At 40.2% G+C, this 17,986-nt stretch overlaps 3 protein-coding genes across 4 annotated transcripts in view; 2 read left to right on the top strand and 1 right to left on the bottom strand.

Annotated features, from left to right (window-relative positions):
* The window catches only part of LOC118107183 (transmembrane channel-like protein 3), a 36,569-nt gene extending 30,906 nt beyond the window's left edge, over window positions 1–5,663 (top strand). The window contains exons 17-22 of the mRNA XM_035155624.2: window positions 1,129–1,239; window positions 2,043–2,168; window positions 2,691–2,769; window positions 3,178–3,220; window positions 3,333–3,606; window positions 4,403–5,663. Coding sequence (XP_035011515.1) covers window positions 1,129–1,239; window positions 2,043–2,168; window positions 2,691–2,769; window positions 3,178–3,220; window positions 3,333–3,606; window positions 4,403–5,405 — 1,636 coding nt within the window. The 3' untranslated portion in view covers window positions 5,406–5,663. The remainder of the gene's footprint in view (window positions 1–1,128; window positions 1,240–2,042; window positions 2,169–2,690; window positions 2,770–3,177; window positions 3,221–3,332; window positions 3,607–4,402) is intronic.
* A 347-nt stretch (window positions 5,664–6,010) lies between these two features.
* On the top strand, window positions 6,011–13,924 carry stard5 (StAR-related lipid transfer (START) domain containing 5). Its single transcript, XM_035155623.1, has 6 exons — window positions 6,011–6,515; window positions 8,266–8,315; window positions 8,551–8,683; window positions 9,168–9,285; window positions 11,849–11,942; window positions 12,074–13,924. Exons 1-6 carry the CDS (start codon window positions 6,426–6,428, stop codon window positions 12,222–12,224), a joined length of 636 nt encoding a protein of 211 aa, XP_035011514.1. The 5' UTR covers window positions 6,011–6,425; the 3' UTR covers window positions 12,225–13,924.
* Window positions 13,925–15,904: 1,980 nt separating this feature from the next.
* il16 (interleukin 16) overlaps window positions 15,905–17,986 on the bottom strand; it is a 36,672-nt gene continuing 34,590 nt past the window's right edge. For both annotated transcript variants that reach the window (XM_035155621.2, XM_035155622.2), the window contains exon 26: window positions 15,905–17,478. In XM_035155621.2, the coding sequence (XP_035011512.2) occupies window positions 17,306–17,478 (173 nt within the window). In that variant the 3' untranslated portion in view covers window positions 15,905–17,305. The remainder of the gene's footprint in view (window positions 17,479–17,986) is intronic.

Below are 17,986 nucleotides of genomic sequence, written 5' to 3'. Positions count from 1 at the left end.
TAAGCTTTAGGTCGTGTCTGTAGTCCTATAGGATGCAGAGCTTTGTGGAAAAATGCATTTTTGAACTATGTTTGAAGCCATTTTCTGACTCCATTATGATGTCACTTATCATATGATATTTATATTAAGCTGCAGATTGTCTCTCAATTATTTGTGGAAATATCTTGGAATATGTGTGTTTCAGACCATATGTCATAAAGGTTAATCATCTGCAATTATCCTCCCAAGTAATATTATATCCCACTAAGTGTGATGAAAATCTGTACATGCTTTGTTGAGTTATTGTTTTCAAACACACATACACACACACACACACACACACACACACACACAGGATAATAACAGGATAATAATGACATAATATTTACTGTCATGGCATTGAGTTTTTATTCATGAGAATTTTTTCCAAGTAATTGAGAACAGATCTATTTTATATATAATAGAGCTTTACACATTCAGTTGCCTATACCTGTATTCAATTTATATCTATTATATCTATAAACATGTCACTGTGATGCTTCAGCTTCAACTTCAACAGTATGAATACCATCTGTCCTATGGTAGGACGATGTATGGAGGTCAGTAACAACTTAAAATTGAAAAGAAAAGATCTCACAGGAAGGAGGAAATGCAGACACAGACGGGGACAGGCTGAAAATGTTCAGTTATTTTTACTGAAGTAGATGGTGATGATAGAAGCTGACAAGCAGGCTAACAGGTACACGCACAAAAGAGGAGGGTGGCAAGAAAACAAAAACATGCTAAACACAATGACAAGTGACTAGGGGGAAATATGTACTGTGAGCTGATTATAATGAGATGAGAAACAGATGAGGTGGTTGTGGGAGTGAAGACTGGGTGAGAGACAGGTGAGGAGGTTGTGCGACTGAGAAAGGGTATGAGGACATCTGGTGGGCAAATAGAGAGCGACAATAAACAGGGCAGCGAGAGGAGTCATGACAACTAGTGAAAAGGAGTTAGCACACACAGTTTATCATAGGAGTGGATGGAAACATTTTATCATATAAACTTGAATTTCAGCAGAGGGCTTTTAAAGCAGCTCTAGACCAAAGGTTGGAAAATAATAGAAATAATAAAACTGTTCTTTCTTCCATGTTCTTTTTTCAGATCAAACAACTTCTACCTGGCTATGCTGCTTTTCATGCTGTTTCTGTGCATGCTGCCCACTATCTTTGCCATAGTCAGATACAGACCATCGCAGCATTGTGGACCATTCAGGTAAACACTTTTATTTACTGCGATGACATGAGTTCCTTGTCAATGAAACTCAGTTTGCTAACATGGACTAAGGCTAACATGGCATCAAGCTGTCCAGCTGATTTTAAGCTGTTTAGAATCACTTTTACACTGAATCATATGTCACAGAATCTCAAAGGTTATTGGGCTTTTTTTTCTTGTCTTTGCTTGTCTTTTTAACATGTGCCAGTCTTAGCCCAAAGACTAATTTTCAATAGTTTCTCCTCATTTTCTGGAATATATGCCAAACATTTAGAATATAATATAATGATTTCAATACATTAGGTCTGTGTCTACAGTTGCATCCTGTCTTTGTATTTTACAAAAATAAACTCATTGCCTATGTCACACACATTCTGTAACTAAACCATCGTTATATGTACACATCAATGTACTGTATCGACTTTTGCAAGGTTTAACAGATTTATTGACATGATACTGGAGGACCGTGTGTGGGAGTTGTGAGACATTCCCTATACCGACATTTTCAAGATGTGCCATGGGCATTTTAATGTGTTTTAAATGTGCTGTGTCTTTATTTAATAGAGCAGGCGTTTGTTGTGAGTGTTTCACACTCAGGTCACAAAGTACCTGCCCTCAAGCTGATATGGGATCTCAGCTTTTGTATTTGGCAGTGAGGGTAACATGGCAAGTTGTTGGTAAGAGGCAGCAGATATGATGCCAAGGTGAAAAAAACCTAAACTGAATATTGTTGGTGGTTGGAGTTGTGTTTATGTTTTTTCCACATGTTATCATAATTACAAGTGATTTTGTTTTTGTTGCAGTGGTCAAGAGAAGATTTATGACATCATCTCTGAGACAGTGGCCAGTGACTTTCCCCTGTGGTTCAGTAACGTGATGAATTACGTCACCAGCCCTGTTGTAGTGCTGCCAGCACTGCTGCTGCTGTTGTGAGACTGTACACACACACACACCCACAATTTAAACAATCTAAGTGCATGGTTCAAAAGCATTGCACTTTGTCTCTTAATCAATCAGGGGTGTGTATAACAGTAAACCAATCAGAGTGCAATGTCCCATTCTCTTTAAAAGCCAGGTGAGTTTGCATCTTGATGGACAAATATAAAGAGGGGTGATTTGCCAGCTAGTTTGCCAGGTAGTTTTCACAATAGTGACTACTCCCTTCAGACCAGGTTTTTGTTGGTCAAAGGCTTCTGCTGCCTCAGGATAACAATGTGGCGGACTACACCTCACTTGAAGACCAGCATGTCCAACAAGTCCATTTTCTCAAACGGGTACAAGAGCACTTGCTATTTAAACAAAAAAAAAGAAATGTAAAAACAAATTGGGCAATGGAATTTTGTCACGCTTGATGCTGCTTTGTGCTGGATTTAAGATAGGCCCTTTATGTGCAAATGACTGCAAATTAACCTGCCAACTTGATTTCTGAATTGTCCTTGTGTGTTTTTCAGCATGCTGATATATTATCTCCAAGCCATAGCCAGATCCCTCAAATTCACCAACAACCAGCTGAGGATGCAGCTCCAGACTGTGAGTTTCTAATGACTGAACTCCTCGAGTTTTCTATATGACTCCAAATACATTCTTCTCAGTTGCATTTTGCAGCTATATATATATAGCTGCAAAATGCAACTGAGAAGAATGTATTTGGAGTCATATATATATATACACCCATTGGTTCAGTTTCCAGTGAGACGTTTCCAGTTCAAAAATAAACATGAGAAACTGTCTCATCGTAAAAATGTTTGTGATTGGTCCATTGACAGAAAAAAATAATCGTCAATAATGATCATAATTAAATAAACTTAATTTTTAAGAATAAAATAACTATGAATAAAAAAACTCTCGTCCTGTTGAGTGCCAAAGTTAACATGACAGAGTGATATTCACTGGTGTAACCATTTTCTTAAATGTGGAATTTTTCTTCCATCTCTTCAGGAGCGAACTGACGACAAGAAGAAAGTCTTTCAGATGGCTGCAGGTATTTCTGGTGTTGTATCAGGTCTCTTGTGTGGGTCATAATCTCTTCAAGAGTCTTGACATCACCAACAGTTGCCCTTATGCTGATACTGTGACATTTAACCCTTCCTTAGCAAGACTGCAGGCTCCAGAGGCTGCTGCCGACCAAAACCTGGACCAGCAGGAGAGTGACATCACGAGCCAAGAGGCCTCCATCCACACGCCATCCCCCCGAAGGAATGGCAGTGTCACAAACTTTCAGTCGCCTGTTCGTCGCGGAAACAGCATCCGCACCATCACCCAATCGGCATCTCGGGCGGACCTGAGCAGAGGAAGTGGGGCTGGATCTGGCAGAAGTCCAACAGTGACCATACTGCCCAAACACAGGCTGGAGCATATCCCTAACAGGTCTCACACACTTATATAGTTTATTGATTTAACCAAGCTTGTTGACTTAAAACAGCAGCTGACCATTTACGTGATGGATTGAAGTGCCCTTTTATTGATTTTGATTCTGTTTAATTTAATTAGTAAAGAACAGGGCTAATGAGCAGGAAGAATTAGATTTTTTTTTTCCTGCTACTGAGATTATTTTCAATAAATTTAACTCTTATTTTAGAAATAAAATCTATCATGATTTAATATGTTCTTGATTATTATGTAAAAAACATGAATAGTTTGTGCTTATTTAGCATTAACCTGGGTTTCAGTGAAGACTTTTCTTACTGCTGTCTCAGTTTGTTTTTCATCCTGACAACAAAAATGTTCTGTGGAAAGCAGTGTAACTTGTAAGTCGTGTGAATGTTTTTGGCATGAAGAGGTTAAACCTGCTGCAGTTTGGCTTTAATGGAACATACCAGTATTTATTTTTCCGTTTTGCATGTTGAAGACCATTTTTGTTCAAACTGCATATACATTATATCACTGCTATGACCAATACACAAAACATGCAACCATTGATTTTCTTTCATTTCAGTTCATTAACACTTTTTGAAACCTGTTTAATTACACATCACAGTAAACAACACAAACATCTTATCTGCTTGTCTCAAGATTACGAGATTGTGTGTGCCAATGCAGTGCAGACATTTCAAATCAGTCCATGCTTTATTAAAGCATTATGCTATGAAAACATAATATTAATGTCAATACAAAATTATAATCATATAAACTGTTTCTTATGTGTTGTCCTTTCTCAAAACAGGCCCCCACCATTTCTTAGTGGCCCTAGTGGATCCTGTAGGTCTAAGTCCTACCATCACATGGCGTACAATCCCCCAGCTCGGTATTCTGACAACATCCACTCTGACCCCCTGTACAGGAAGACCGTACGCTCAATACATCCTGTCGAGGCTTCTGGGTTCATTGCTGCACAGAGTTATGGAGGACGCCGTGGTCATACTCGCTACGTGATTGTCAATGAGCACGAGCCCAGGAAGAAGCTGCTGCGCTCAGCCACTCGGATCCCTCGACATTACCTCATGGAGGAGCCTGCAGAGATCCTGGAACTGTACCCACGCAACATCAAACGCTACATGCCCCGCACCACTCACCACCAGCTACATCCTCACCGGGCCCACCCATCACAGCAGCATCTGAGTGAGGAGGAAGAGGAGGAGGAGGAGGAGGGAGAAGGAAAAAGCAGGAGAAGGATGTCACAGGCTCATCGGCCTCATTCCCTCTCTGACCTCCACCAGCCAGCGCACTTCTACGTCGGTGACCGTGTGGAAAGCCACGTATCCATGGCTAAAGACAGCCACGCAGCTCGAGGAAGATATGGAGCACAAGAAGAGGATGACGAGGAGGATGGCGGAGGAGAAATAGCCTGGAGGGATATAGAGTCACATTCACGGCCCCAGGCCAATGTGAAAGGAGCGGACCATCTTCTTGTGCGAACCAGGCGTCACATCCATTCCCCAGGAAGACACTGTCCGTCCCCAGCCAGGACCAGGCTCACAGAATCTCACATGAAGCCCAAGACGAGGCCGAAGCTGGACACCCCTGTGACAGAGTCGGACTCAGCCTCCCTGGCCTCCAGCAGTGACCAGCAGAACAGCAGCACTGACCAATACATACAAGTCATCCACAACAAGGAGCGCTATCTCAAATCTGATGCCAGGCAGGGAAAGCTGGCCAAAAAGAAGTCCAAGACCAGCTTTGATCTAAATGTCACTGAGTCAAATGACCTGGTCTGCTCCAATGTATGACATCTTTACTTAAATGATGTCTCCTGTTAAAATGGTTTTCCAAATATCTGAGATATAAAGTATATGCTACGATGTGTTAAAACACTGCATTTAAAGCACAGACAGTATTATAGATGTGATTTCTTACTCCTATGAATGTGGTCTTGTATCATTTTGATACAGCTGATTATGTAACATAATATATATTGTAAGTTATAGTAGTGGTCGCCCCACTTCCTTCCCGTGCTATCACAATAAAACCCTCTCTATAGAAACTCATTGATCGTCTTGTACAGTGAATGAACACCTGCATTGAAGTGACCACTACAAGTCCCAGCATGCTCTGCTGCAACAAGCGAGGTCGCCAGGCGCAGGTGCGTGAAGCCAACCAGATTACAGGAAAGAGTCGGCCGCCTTGACCTTCAAAATAAAACGTGTGAAACGTGTGGCTTCATTCGCCGTTGCGCTTTGCTCAGGTTGTTTGCACAATATCTGCTTAAATCCCCGGACACTATTGAAAGTATAGGAGAATGGTCACACAGGTGCATGATACGTTTCCAAGGACGCATGTGATTTTGAATACTCGTCTTGTTTTGAAAGTTGTAACCGGAAGTTCATAATTTCTAGATGATTTGGCGACTCGGATTCTCAGATTTCAGGGAATTCTTCCAGATACTTTGGGGTTTTATGGTTTGCACACCGGGGTTCACACGCAGTCTCAGGGTAGCCAAAGTTGTACTGTCGGTAGAGTTGTGTTTTTATTCACGTACATTTGCGTCGCTAGCTGCTCGTCTCTTAACGATGCGTGTTTACATAGCGTATCTCATTCATTGATTTTTGGCTAGCGCGAGCTGTGTAGCGGCGGTCCTCGCTCACCTGACCGGGTTGTACTGTCTGACCTGGAGCTGAGGCACAGCTCAGCGACCGACGGCTTCATCTCCACTGAGGACCCACAGCCCGTGTAACGACCGATCGTTTGGCCGCTTTAACGCCCGCTAGTCGGTCGAAGCGAGTTAGCGACGTCAACTTTCACCCACTACCATGGATTACAAAGATAAGGCGAAGACGGCGGCTGACTGCTTGATGAGCTACAAGAAGGACGAGTCCGGGTGGAAAGTCTGTAAGAAGTCTGTAAGTGTTCGCTGCTATTGTCTGATGTGAACCATTTAAATCCACTTGCTTGATACATGGTGTCCAGTGGCACCGTGAGCCAATAGGAGGCTGCCGTGAGGATGGCGTGTTATGATGTTACACGGGCAGCCAGCATGACGTTACAGGCTGCTGCCAAACTGAGTCTTTACTCAATGGATCCAGCTCCACAGATCACACCAAGCAAATGCATGTTTAATTCAATCAATTCGTTAAATAGATTGTGAACCACTTCAAAATGGAAACTTTTTAAACAAGACTATTATTAGGGTAAGCAGATGTTCACTCAGACACACACACACACACTCATATAGGGGACAGTAAAACAGACACAAGCATAAAATACATCTTCCACTAAGTCTACAGTTTTTGTATTTGTTGACACAGTCAACTTTGTGGCCATTGAGTGTCAGTCAGTGATGCCAGTGAGTGAGGGTCTACTTTGTCTACAATATATAATGATAATAATATAGATTTAGGATTCAGAGTGTTATAACTCTGTCATATCATTGTTTTAATAGAACTTTAATGTCTGAGCTATTCTCAGCTTTAAGTGGTCAAGACTATAGAAAAGGTCAATATAAATACAGACCATTTACCTTAGTTAACTGATTCAGATGTCTTGACTATTGATTCTAATGTTTGAAAAGGCTCTCACAGAGCACCTGTACACTGGCTAATGCATGCAATTATCCAATCAGCCAGTCACATGGCAGCATTGCGATGTTTATAATGTGGACGAGAGCATTAAGAGAAGAAAGGTCAGACTGGTTTGAGGTGACAGAAAGGTTACAGTAACTCAGATAATGTCTCTTAACAACTGTGGTGAGCAGAGAAGCATCTCAGGATGAACAACATGATGAACCTTGATGGTTCTACAACAGAAGAGAACACATCAGGTTTCAGAAAGTGAGGCTGCAGTGATACAGACTCAACAACACTGAAGATTGACTAACGTAGCCTGGTTTATTGAATTTAGAGTCACAATCTGAAGTCAACAGCATGGATCCATAGAGACAACCTGCCTTTTGTCAACAGTGTTGCTGGTGGTGTGATGATGATGGTAAACATGGTTTAAGTGTCACAGTTTATCTGAGTATTGTTGCTGAACATGTTCCTCCCTTTCTAGCCACAGTTTACCAGCTTCTAATGGACACTTCCAGCAGGATAATGCTCCATGTCACAAGGTCAAAGTCTCAAAGTGGTTTCATGCGCGTGAATGAATGAATGTGATGTGGACATGTCAACATAGAGTAGATTTTCAGAGACAGTTTCTAGCATCCGGTGGAAACCAGAGCACAGGGAGGAACTACCCAATTTTAGTTTGGTGTTCCTAAAAAATTGGTCACTGAGAAGTGTAAAGCTTGTCATTCCAAATATTCAGAGATCAATATGTCCTCATGTCATGTCTTGACAGAACTCATTCAGCCCTACACCAACACTGACTCTGAATGAACACATTTAATTGGCAACAGGTAAGTGGCATTAAAGGCTGACTAGTGCCAACGATGCTGGACAGCAGTCAGCCACTGCTGCTCAGTGTCTGCAGACAGTTCACATCAGCTGAGACTGGCACACTAGCTCTGAAGTAAGAGGTTAAAATCACATACTGTATTAGTTTATTTGGTTGTTTTGAGATCTGCAGCTTATCAGAGGAAACATCATTTACCAAGGTTGTTCACCATACAAAGGCAAATGTTACACACTGACCATGTACTGTTTTATTTGGCAGAATGACGTGGTGGTGTCTTGGCGCCCCTCATCAGAGTTCCCTGGGAATGTGTGAGTAACCTCAACTTTGTCTTTCTCATTAGTATATGGCAGTAAAACGGAACTTTGATTTTCTTCATTCATATACTTTTTTTTTTTTTCATGAATAAGTTGTGGGGACTGTTTATCTGTGTGCAGGGGTAAAGTCTTTAGCCTGTCTGAGAACGTATGAATCTAATTTACAGCAGAGTCATGCCTTAACAATCTGCTTTCCTGACTGTGTCCTGTCATCTGACCTCCATGTCAGTTATAAGGGGGAGGGGATTGTCAGCGGCAGCCTGGAGAAGGTGTGGGAGTGCCTGAAGCCAGTGCCCAATGGGCGCCGAGTTAAATGGGACAACAACGTCAAAAAGTTTGAGCTTCTGGAACAAATCTCAGAGGTGAGCTAACTATCTCATTTCTGATGAAAGGATGTTATGTCACTACCATTCTGAATCAGTGAAACCAACTCTCATTCCATGCATCACAGAATGTCTGGATTATATTAAAGCTGCACTACGTGACCTTAACATGTTGGTGGCTTCATATGGCAACACCTGTGCTGGAGTACCTAGAAATCTACTAATGTGATGTGACCAAATAAAACATACGGCTAATAGCATGACAGCCAGGTCACTTTATATCAAAAAACATTTAATATTTGATCTACCTTTTTCTTGTCTCTTCTTCCAGTGTTTTGCCCGTTACCATTCCCAATCTACTCAATTGGATAAATTACATCATGTGTGGTCTACTGTAATCTGAGTAACGCAGTGCAGCTTTAAACTCATACATTACCTTATACCTGAGGTGATTTCCATTTTTGCTTTTGGTTTGTTCGGCTCAGACTTTGATTACATTCCCTTGTCTCCCACTCTTGCACAGGGCACCTCCATCTGCCGAACAGTCACGCCCTCAGCAGCTATGGGTATCATAGCTCCACGAGACTTTGTAGATGTTATTTTAGTTGAGCAATTCGAAGATGGCACCATTTCATCAAATGGTGCGTAATGACCCATTCTTGTCTACTCTACTTGCTTGCTTTGTTTTTCTACTTTCTAAGATTCATGTGACATGGCAGGAACTGAACTCTCTTTACTTTCAGTGATTTTGTTGCAATTTACTGTTTACTGAGGGTACACTAGAGGTCTGAACATACTAAACAGACTACACATTGACCAATTTCCCTTTTTTCTCTTTTTTAAGTGGTTAATGCTTGAATCTACTTCTGCAGATATGACTTCAATCAAATATATCTAGGGAAAATAAATTAGCCGAGAGACAAATGGGTACATTTAAGCTGGATGTCCACTGCAGGAGTCCGTTTGAAGTGTTTGTTTCCCAAACAGTCGAAAGGTTGTTACATATTTTTGGGCTTTGAACCATGGGCCTTCTGTTTGGGGGACTAAAGGTCAGAGATTACTGAAAAGACAGTAACAACCACCATTTAAACAGGTAAATACTGGTTTAAACAATGAGCAGTAGCATGTTCCAACATTATGTCACAGACTCGTGTAGTGTCCTGGGGCCTCATTTATAGAACAGTGCTTAGGGTTCATACTAAAAGTATACGTGCAGACAAAAGCCGAAAATGGCGTACGCATAAAAAATCTGATTTATAAAACCGTGTGCATGCACACCTGAAGGGAATGTCCACTTTATAAATCACAGTCCACCTGGAAACGTTAATGATGAAGTGGATCAATACTCTGCTTCAGTTCACCACCTCACGTCTTCATCGCCACTTTCCCCGTCTCCAAAATGTTTGTCACATAGGTCAGAGTTAGCGTGGAAGCCCATTCTCCCTTCAAGTTTGTTTTTATAAATCCCAACGTTTGTGTGAGAAGTGGCATATGTGCTTTTTCTGGATGTTGTAGTGACACTTAGTGCTCTGTTACAATGTGACTTAATGCTTTGCTTTTACCGGTTTTCTTAAAATTAATTCCGGTGAAACAATGGCTATAATAAGCATAGTAATGGCATATAGTATGTCCTATGTCCCAGAGTGCCCTAGTTGTCACAGTTTGCTGCAAGTGTCATCAAGGGCCGAGTTGCAACTAAACTTTGGTTTTATTGGTAGACTGCAAACCTGATGCTACAGGTTAAAGACTAATTTCAAAGGACAATCTGGTTTATTACAACCTTGTACTAACATCTGCAAGTCTAGCCATTAGTTCCACTGCTAATGATAACATTTCCCATTATCCTTTTTTTTCTATAAAGATTAAAAAGATCAAGATGGAGTTAAATAAATCCAAATAATACAAAAGTGGAAAATCTCGTATTAATAACATAAGAAAGCAATAGATATTAAGATGGGAAACATTCACTGAGGATCATTTGTGTTTGTGGACATATATGCTGAATAATCTGGTTTTTAAGCGTCTGGAACCACTAATATCAACCTCTGATATTTTAGGGTCACATTAGAGGGATAGTTCACAGAAAAATGTAAATTCACTCATTACCTACTCACCACTATGTCGATGGAGGGGTGGGTGAAGTGTTTGAGTCCACAACACACTTTTCAGGGGTAAACAGCGTTGCAGCTGAATCCAATACAATTGAAGTCAATCGCGACTTCTTCTTCAGATGTAATAAAAGAACAGAGAAAACATAAAATGCCTCCATACTGCTCCTGTGGTGTCATCTAAGTGTCTGCAAGCCCCGACATTCATATTCTACTCAAAAAGGCATAATTTACACCGTGTTTTAAGCCTAAATGTCCTCTGATATCTTTATACGAGGTGAATTCACGGACCCTCGTGCACACCATCGTACAGCTAAGTTTTGGCTTAAAACACAGTGTAAATTACCTTGTTTCGAGTCGAATATGAATGTCGGGGCTTGCGGACCCTTGGATGACACCACACGAGCAGTATGGTGGCATGTTATGTTTTTTCTGTTGTTTTATTACGTTTGAAGAAGAAACACTGTTTACCCCTGAAACTCCTAAAGTGCTTTGTGGACACAAACACACACCCACCCCTCCATCGGCATAGTGAGGAGTAGATAATGAGTGACTTTAGATTTTTGGGTGAACTATCCAAACTATGTCTGTGCTGTATTTGAATTATTTTTGTATCTGTATTTCATCACAACACACTTAATCTCCAGGCCTTTTAGAGAGTAATGATATATGAATATTTCCCCATAAAGGATGATGATGATTATTAACCACTAGCTCAAGCAGCAAACTGTATTATTTAGCCACTTACAGGAAATGGAAGTACTGCCTTTTTCAGAAAAGTTGGGAACAAAGTCATAGGTGACCCAAACTGATTCAAAAGAGCCACCAAAGATGAATGCTAAAAGCTCTGCTGTAAACATTCGTCACAGTTTACTCCTGGTGGTAAAGTGCTCTTAGGTAATCTGTGTTTCTTGTCCCAGTGGACTGTATTCCCACCTGTCAGCAAATAACTGCCTTGTAGGAGACAGCAGCTGTAGTTTTATACTGACACACATGACAGTGATATCAATCGTCTCACCTAACTCAGTGATAAAGCAAATTAGTGTTTCCCAGGAGGCAAATGGTTGCTTTAATTGTAATGTGTGTTTTCAAACAGCCACCAATGTGACTCACCCAAGCTGTGCTCCCCAGTCTGGCTTTGTGAGAGGATTCAACCATCCTTGTGGTTGCATCTGTATCCCAATCTCAGGGTGCGTACACTTAACACACACACACCCATATTAAACAAGTACAGTGTGAGTCTGGAGAGCTCACTGTGCTACTTGTGCTTCTCTTTGTTCTTATATTTTCTCTTTGTGTGTTTGTTCCACTCTGTCTTCAGAGAGCCCAACAAAACCCAAGTGTTCAGCTTCTTCCAGACCGACCTGGGTGGCCTCCTCCCTCGCTCCGTGGTCGACTCGTTCTTCCCCTCCAGCATGTCAGAGTTCTACAGCAACCTGGCCAAGGCTGTGAAATCCCTCAAGGACCTTTGACATGAAGCGTTCAGAGATCTACCTTCAAACTTGAGGCCTCCCGACTGGTCAGGCCAAATGTCCATTCCAGTTTAAACCTTCCAAACTCTACAGCAGTCAGAACACTCAGACCACTGAATCCAATAGATATAACCCGCCCTTCATGTATATTCCTCTTACTGCAGGAGCAATCCTCTAAATCTTCAACAGTCAAACCCTATTTTAAAAGCAGTTTACACTGAAAAATGGCAAAATTGATGAGGGCTTCCATTTGAAAAAACACCCATTACCATTACCATTACTAGCTGTGGGATGAATTTACTTTGTCCTACTTTACAGAATGAAAATAGTTTGTAAAATTGTGCTAAAGGTGCAGTAAAAATGCATGTTGCATGTACCTTATTTACCCTATGCGGGTATCAGATTGCAGTACTGCCTCATACCTCATATAGTTGTTTGTGTACTTGAATTGTTATAGATTTGTTCATCTCCACTCACCTACTGTAGAAGCCGTCTGCCTTTTTAATGAGCTCCACTGAAGCACAGGAAAGATGGTGTAAGTGGCTGGAGGTTTTGATTGGGAATACTTCATGTTAGATGTGGCTCTACTAAGCAGAAAAGAGTTTCCCCTTTTTCATGGCATTGGTTTCTGTTGGCATTTCCCTTTCTTTTTCACCACATTTAGTCCTCATGCACGTTTAGTTTCATTGAGCCAGCTTCTCAAAACTCACGATTCACAGATGTTTTTCTGCTAAAGTCACACATTTGAAGATGCTGTGAGATAAGACTGTTAACGTGAAATACAATGATTATTTTCAGTAGGCGATACTGTAAAAGAAAGAGATGGTTCACTTCAGCTATGTTCTTAAGATGAAATATTTCTAATGCGGAATTATGAGCGACAAGGGTCAAGACTCTTTACAAAAGTTACCATATAAAGCTGGAGAGCTTTACTAGGGATCGTGTAAAGGAGACATTGGTAAAGTGTGAAAGACACTAAAATGCACACACGGTTTAAGAAGATAAGAGTTTTCAAATAGTTTTATACTTTTAATTTAAGTGTGTCTGTAGGGAGTTCAAGTAATGGTAACATAGAGTGAAACAACTCTTCTATTGTGATTTTGTACTTTCAAATGAATCTCTCGTTCAAAGCACATTCAATCCCCACACTACTGTCCTTTAAACAAGATTGGTTCTGGTAGCCAGCTTTGAAATCCATTCCGAGTTGGTAAATACTAATCTTTTCATACAATCACTTGAGATCGTCACATTTGCATCTTTCTGCAACTATGGGTGTCTGTTGTCAAGTCAATGGAACAAGTAAGACATGTGACTGAATCGTGTACCATTAACACAACATGTTAAACATGGTCACTGAAATGAAACAAGGGCAAAATTTAACTTTATTCAAGACAGGGTTAAGTAAAGGAATAGATGTGGTCCTGAAGCCTTGAGGTACTGTAGCACCACCCAAGTTTAGTTACAGTATGATACTGACTCAAACAAAAGCAAGAACTCTATTATATTTGATGAAATGCTATCACACACCATCAGCACCTATAGTACGACCACTGTTTTCTTCAGGCTGCTACAGCAAAAGCCTGAATTATTAAACCACCTTTGTGAGAGAAAAAACAGGTTTAATCAGTTAACAGGACACAGTACAACACTCTTCTTGAGTCCGATGAGGACATGAAACCAAACTGACGGAAACATAAAAATTTTTTTTTTTAAAAAGATACCGTCCTTGCTAATGCTTTAGAACTCACATAAAAATCCTATTATTTTGAATGCTGATCCTAAATGACGACACATACACTGACCCTTATTCTACAGTTAACCTACAAATTAATGTTACCTCACTGTATCACATAACACAATAAAGCATTTTGTATGTTTTGGGATAAAGACACACGGTGATTCACAAGATGAGATATGTTGTAGAATTTGTAGTAACCTATTTCCAGGGTAGAGTTTTGTCATAATCCTACCTCTCTGTCTACACATTGCAGTTAATGAGGCTTCTGTGTGGTTGAATAGAAATGGGAAATGAACTTGAAGTGGGCATTGTCATGGAGTGTTGTGTCCCCTTGTCCAGCTCAGGGCATGTCTGATCATTCTTTCATTTTTACTAAAGGCATATGAGACGTGCACAATCAAGACAATAATAATAATAACCATTGGCTTTGTCTATGTCAGTGGTCTTTTAAAATAAAGGCTCATTTTCAGGTTAGACGGGGAAAGACATACCTGCACACAAACAACATAGCTCACAACACTTGACGAAAAAGTTTTAAAACATGTCTATATTTATTATCCTAAAATCTAAGTTGCTATCATAAAAGTGCTACCTGACGTTTTAATATTTACATAAACATTAAATGCAAACTGTAAGTTTTTCCACAACTGCCAGAGTACTTTTCAGGTATTTGGAAAAAGAACCTGTACTGTATCATTTTAATCTTCATCACTGAAGCTCACTGTGGTAGAAGAAATGAGAAAATGCTGAAAACTTTGTGATTTTAAAGATGCTGCGTGCGCCTTCTTTTCACCCCCTCTTCTTATTGGTTCCTGAATGATAACTTGGGGATTCAATTGATTGCTTCAACATGATCAGCAATAAGAAATGCCTTGGTCTGAAATGAGTTTGTCAGGGGGTGAAGAGGAGCATCAGAATTGGGGGGGGGGGTTGATTTGTATAGTGATCTGTTGGTTTACCAACTTTCTCAAGAGCCCCCATGTGTATGAAAATACGTATACTTGACATGCTTAGTTATTGTTGGTTTATATCAAAATTCCTTAAAAAAGTGTTTTCTTCTTTACCTGCTCAACTATATTGTCTTTTTACCTTGCCTTGTAGCCAGTAATCTTAATGAAAGACCTCATTTCCATTTACAAATCCTATGTGCTTGAGATGTTGCTTGCATGTGGATCTAAAGGCATTTTCATGTGTATATTGTTTAAAATGAGCCAGCAGGGTTTTATTTAAACGTAACATTGTCTCATAGAGGTGGCTGCTGAACTAGAAGAAACAGATACATGAAGAATACAAAGGGAAGGGAAATGAGAACCTTTGACTTCTTGACCACATCTCCACCATGTCATCTGTATTTGGTCACACTGTCTTCTTAATGAAATGAAATGACATTCCTCTGCATGGAATCCCAATATTCTAATGGAGTTGGGTGGACATCTCGGGTTAAGAGAAGTGATGTGCAGATCTCCCTTTTTTGATGAGCAAGTTATTATGCCATGATTATGTATATATGATTCAGTTTTGATTAACATTTGCTGACTGGTGATGAACTTGCTTCGTCTCCAGACTGACATTTTTGGACTTATAACATGTACACTATGGCAGTTAGCCATATTTAAAGTATTAGACTGATATACAGAGTAAGTTCTATGTTTAGTACTTGAGATTCAGACACCAATCCAAAGTTTTCCAGTACAGACATTTGTCTACCATGTCACATGAGCCTACTACTCATCATTGTCTTAACATGCAGCTGTTCACCTTGTACTGTTCTCTACCCATTTAATTTTGTATTTCACCAGCATTAAAGTGATCAAAAGAAGCATCTTGTGGGCCATTCCTGTTTGTCTTCTTTTTGTGAAGTGTATACCAGAAGAAGTTGATGATGATTCATACACTTGTGAAACCATTTAATATACAAACAGAAAAGGAAACATTGCACCCATTTTGAAGTTTATACAAGATCTTTTTAATTTGTTATGGCAGATATGACTCATCTATAAATATCACTTTTGTAAATTGTGATCTTTTGTTTCTTATGGCTTGCATACGTACACATTAAGGCATCATATTTGTGTATCAATTCTGACAATGGGGCATTTTAAGCATGGAGAAATGTTGCATGCACAACACTTACAATTTACAGAAAAATAGTTTTTACCATTGCCATGAATGCTTTCCTCTGAGTAAAGAAACTGTTTTCAATAAAATACTGGTGTCAAACAATGGACATTTGTCAAAGTCCTTGCTCTGCACTCTCAACCCCTTGAACACTTGCTCACAGCATCAGTGTGAATATTGTGCACTTTTTTTTAAATTGTGGATCATAAATACATTCATTAAGCACAGAGGAGTTTGAGTCAATTCAAATAATTTTCCCTGTGCTCCAAATGTCTTGCAGAGCACTGAGGACTGAAACACAGACACACAACTGAAACTTTCCAAGACTCATCACCACCTTGTGAACATGAACAAATAAACAGCCTTTTACTCTCCTTCATTTGTGGAGTAAAGATAAATCATGACTTTTGAATCAATAATACTAAGTGTTAGGCTCTGGAATGATTTAACTTGTTTCCATGATGCAGGACATAGCATCAATAGCCTCAAACATGTTTATGTGTAATGATAGGACAACCGTTGAAGGGGAACTCTAATCTTTCAATTACACAGTGTCACGTTGCTGTAGCAGTAGGAACTGAAGCTGACGTTGGTTGTGTTCACTTGAGTGTTGCCACTGAGGAGCATCCAGTGTGTGGACTGCAGGCTACCAGCTGTGTTTTGGATCTGTAAATGGATTCCTTCATATTGTGTTATTATTGTGTGTTATCATCACATCTGTTACCTTAGTCCTGACAGTGCTGTTTTGTGATGCAACATTGGATGTTTTTTCAGTAATACTATACTGGCCAGCATAGAGTGCAATCAAGAAGCTACACATTCACCACAGTGTAGCCTAACACAGTGAGACCTAATATTAACAGTGGCGGTTGTCAAGCCATGGGCAGTCTGATCTAAATGAGCTGTCTGGATTTCATGCAGTCTTGTGTCAGATTTGAGGCAGGGAGAAACACAAGATCTTAGCTTGTGTGTTAATTCAGTGATTTAATACAGTAAGTCATTGTGTTGTGCACATCATTTATTTACTTGCGAGCCTGGCCAGGCTCCGAGCTATTATCAAATAATTGTCTACTGAAGGTAAAAAAAACTTTTAACACAAAAATAAAAGGTGGACCACACTGATACCTGATTTCTAGGAGTTTGTTAGAAGGCCAATATTGGTGTGTCCCAAGTTCCGATGTTTTCTTTTTCCTTTGCGAGCGGCTCCCAGCAGCCACAGTGTGTCTCATTCTGTCGCTCCCTGTTGCTCTCGCCTCCTGATGACCAATGTGATTGGTCCCTCGGGTAAAGCCTTGATCATGTTCCAGGCCTCAAACCTTGTCATGTCCTGCAGACTGCTTCCCTGCACCTGCAGCAGCTCATCTCCACACTGCAGACCGCTCTGCTCCGCAGCTCCACCTGACACACACACACACACACACACAGACTTTTTACCTCTTTCACAATATTACCATAAATAATCTCAATATGTTGTCTAAGTTTCAGAGCTGCTTTTTTTTCAAATTAGTTTTTCTGGCTAAACACACCTGTTTGTTTTTTCTAAAAACAGGACTAAATACAGGTTAATTTCTAGTTTGAACTGACACCAAACATTAATCATGTCCTTTCCTCTTTTAAGACTCTAATTAGTTGGTTCATGGTGATTTTGAACTTTTGAACTTATCAGGTGTTGTTTCAGTTCTGTTTTAAAGGACCAGTGTTATTTGGAGACATTTTATGTAAGATACATTATTTTGTTTTCATTAGTCTGTATTCATTAGTTCAAAGAATTTAAGTCTTAGTACTAAGACAATAAGTTGTGTTTGATGCATTAGAATGAGTCCTTTACATTTTCCAGTGTTGCACTGCCGCGTTTCTACAGCAGCCCAGAATGGAATAACCAGACACTGGCTCTATAGAGGACCTT

The sequence above is a fragment of the Hippoglossus stenolepis genome, chromosome 1 (assembly GCF_022539355.2).
Source record: "Hippoglossus stenolepis isolate QCI-W04-F060 chromosome 1, HSTE1.2, whole genome shotgun sequence".
Lineage (NCBI taxonomy): Eukaryota > Metazoa > Chordata > Actinopteri > Pleuronectiformes > Pleuronectidae > Hippoglossus > Hippoglossus stenolepis.
The sequence above is the reverse complement of the archived record's forward strand: the minus strand, read 5'-3'. Positions and strand labels throughout refer to the sequence as shown.